The sequence below is a fragment of the Thunnus albacares genome, chromosome 12 (assembly GCF_914725855.1).
Source record: "Thunnus albacares chromosome 12, fThuAlb1.1, whole genome shotgun sequence".
NCBI classification, from domain to species: Eukaryota; Metazoa; Chordata; class Actinopteri; order Scombriformes; family Scombridae; genus Thunnus; species Thunnus albacares.
In genome coordinates this window covers 18,192,279-18,194,210 of record NC_058117.1, presented here as the reverse complement: position 1 = coordinate 18,194,210, position 1,932 = coordinate 18,192,279, and the positions used below count along the sequence as shown (strand labels likewise).

Here is a 1,932-nt window from a genome sequence, read left to right as displayed (position 1 = left end):
TGAATATGCTTTTATACTACGAGACTAGGACAATCACACTCTCAGGGTCAATTTAGATGTTAAGCGTTTTATCCAAAATGAAAAAGGAAAAAGCCTCGAGAGACACATTTTATCCCGATTATGAGTATGTAAATCTTACATTTGTCAGGATACTCCACACATAAAAGTGTCCAGAACCAAACTCACAAGCCTAGAGATGAAGACACACTGCTATTAAACAAAGAAACAGCCCGAATAAAAAGCCCTATCAGACAGCATACTAACACCTGCTGAGACTGAAATCCAATTCTGTTGACCACATCAAGAGGGCAGATGAACCCACTAGGGGGCCTCAGAGAGAGAGAGAAAAAAAACCTACTAAGGGCTCACCTCCACTACCAACTACCACAACAGTGCATTTATTGATGCAAAATGGTTGTAAATTTAATATATAGTGTGTGTATTTTTCATGTGATGAGAGAATAAGTTGAAAATAAGTCCAAACTTATATTTTGCCAAAGACCAACCACTTGCACATCACCTTTGTTTGTTAATCAAGCTTTGCTCACAAAACCAAAGGATCTATGTTTAATAATTGTGGCTTATGCAGATATTAATTTATCTGAAAGCAGCTCAAAAGCATTTCCCTGGAAAAGATATGATATTCAAATATACCCCTAGGTTTAAAATATTTTGTGAGCTACAAGTAACATGGGATTACAGTGGACCACAGTGGAAACTACGTATGCAACTATGCTGTGCTTTGTAAGCTTCGATGCAGCCCAAAAACTGGTGTAAGTGTGCCATCCAGTGGACTTACCCAATATGTGCAAATCATGTGCCTTTAAACGATGCAAATGAAACGTCAATAATGACATTTCTACCGTGAAAGACTGCAATACAAACACAGCGAAAAGCACCCTGCCTTGAAAACTAATAAAGTTCACATGCGTCCTGGTTACTAATCACAATTAACTGTATCGTTAAGTAGAGCACAAGTCTATCCGCTCCAAAAAACAAAAAACGAAGCAGGTGGGCTTAATTAGTCACTAATTAACGCAATGCTACATAAACAGCAGCTTGTGAGCCAGAAAACTGGGATAATAATTCCTAAACTGCATGTTAAGACTTAATATTGTCAAGATTCAGTTATCTTACAAGGTTTCCAAAATGACTAATGACATATCCAAAAAGAAAGGGAAGAGTTCCACTGAGAAAAAGGCGAAAAGAAAAGCCAAAAGAAAAGAGACTTACGCGATGTACATCTATAAAGTTTTGAAACAGGTGGGTAAGAGGGAGAAAAAGAAAAAAAAGCTTTAACTGCTTTGGTTTGACTCTCGTAAACCCTTTTTTCTCCCTCATGTTTTCAAAGGTTCATCCGGACACCGGCATTTCAAGCAGGGCCATGAGCATCATGAACTCGTTCGTCAATGACCTGTTTGAGAGAATCGCCACAGAAGCGTCCCGGCTGGCTCAGTACAACAAACGCGCCACCATCACCAGCAGGGAGGTGCAGACCGCAGTGAGGCTGCTGCTGCCCGGGGAGCTGGCCAAACACGCCGTGTCTGAGGGCACCAAAGCTGTGACAAAGTACACCAGCTCCAAGTGAAGACGTCAACAAACGCCACTTTATCATGACACGGATAATAAACCTGTGCATCAGTGGCTTTGTTGGCTGTTTGATTTCAATAAATGCACAAAGCTCATTTTCTCTCTCTTTTTTAAAAAGCCCCGCTTCTCTTTTTATATTTAGATAGAAACAAGCAATAAAATGTTAGTATTAACCACTAGATGGTGTAATTGCACATCTGTCATGTTGCAGGCACATTGATTCATAGAAGGTGTCAGTTTCCTTTTATAAATAGGCCTATAAACCGGAGCACATGAATGTCATGTTAACACAAATTGCATATGTGAAATTGACATGGAGTCTGAGGTTAACTGTAATTTATA

The 1,932-nt window shown here is 39.5% G+C and overlaps 1 protein-coding gene across 1 annotated transcript; it reads left to right on the top strand.

Annotated features, from left to right (window-relative positions):
- Positions 1 to 1,022: 1,022 nt before the first annotated feature.
- Positions 1,023 to 1,685, top strand: zgc:92591 (uncharacterized protein LOC436997 homolog). The gene is made up of 2 exons (XM_044367140.1): positions 1,023 to 1,263; positions 1,352 to 1,685. The coding sequence occupies exons 1-2, from the start codon at positions 1,099 to 1,101 to the stop codon at positions 1,586 to 1,588; spliced, it is 402 nt and encodes a 133-aa protein (XP_044223075.1). The 5' UTR covers positions 1,023 to 1,098; the 3' UTR covers positions 1,589 to 1,685.
- The last annotated feature ends 247 nt before the right edge of the window (positions 1,686 to 1,932 follow it).

Coding starts and splice junctions, on each gene's coding strand:
- zgc:92591 (XM_044367140.1), top strand. CDS start 1,099: ATGTTAAGACTTAATATTGTCAAGATTCAGTTATCTTACAAGGTTTCC. Junction 1,264..1,351: donor TCTATAAAGTTTTGAAACAG/GTGGGTAAGAGG, acceptor ATGTTTTCAAAG/GTTCATCCGGACACCGGCAT.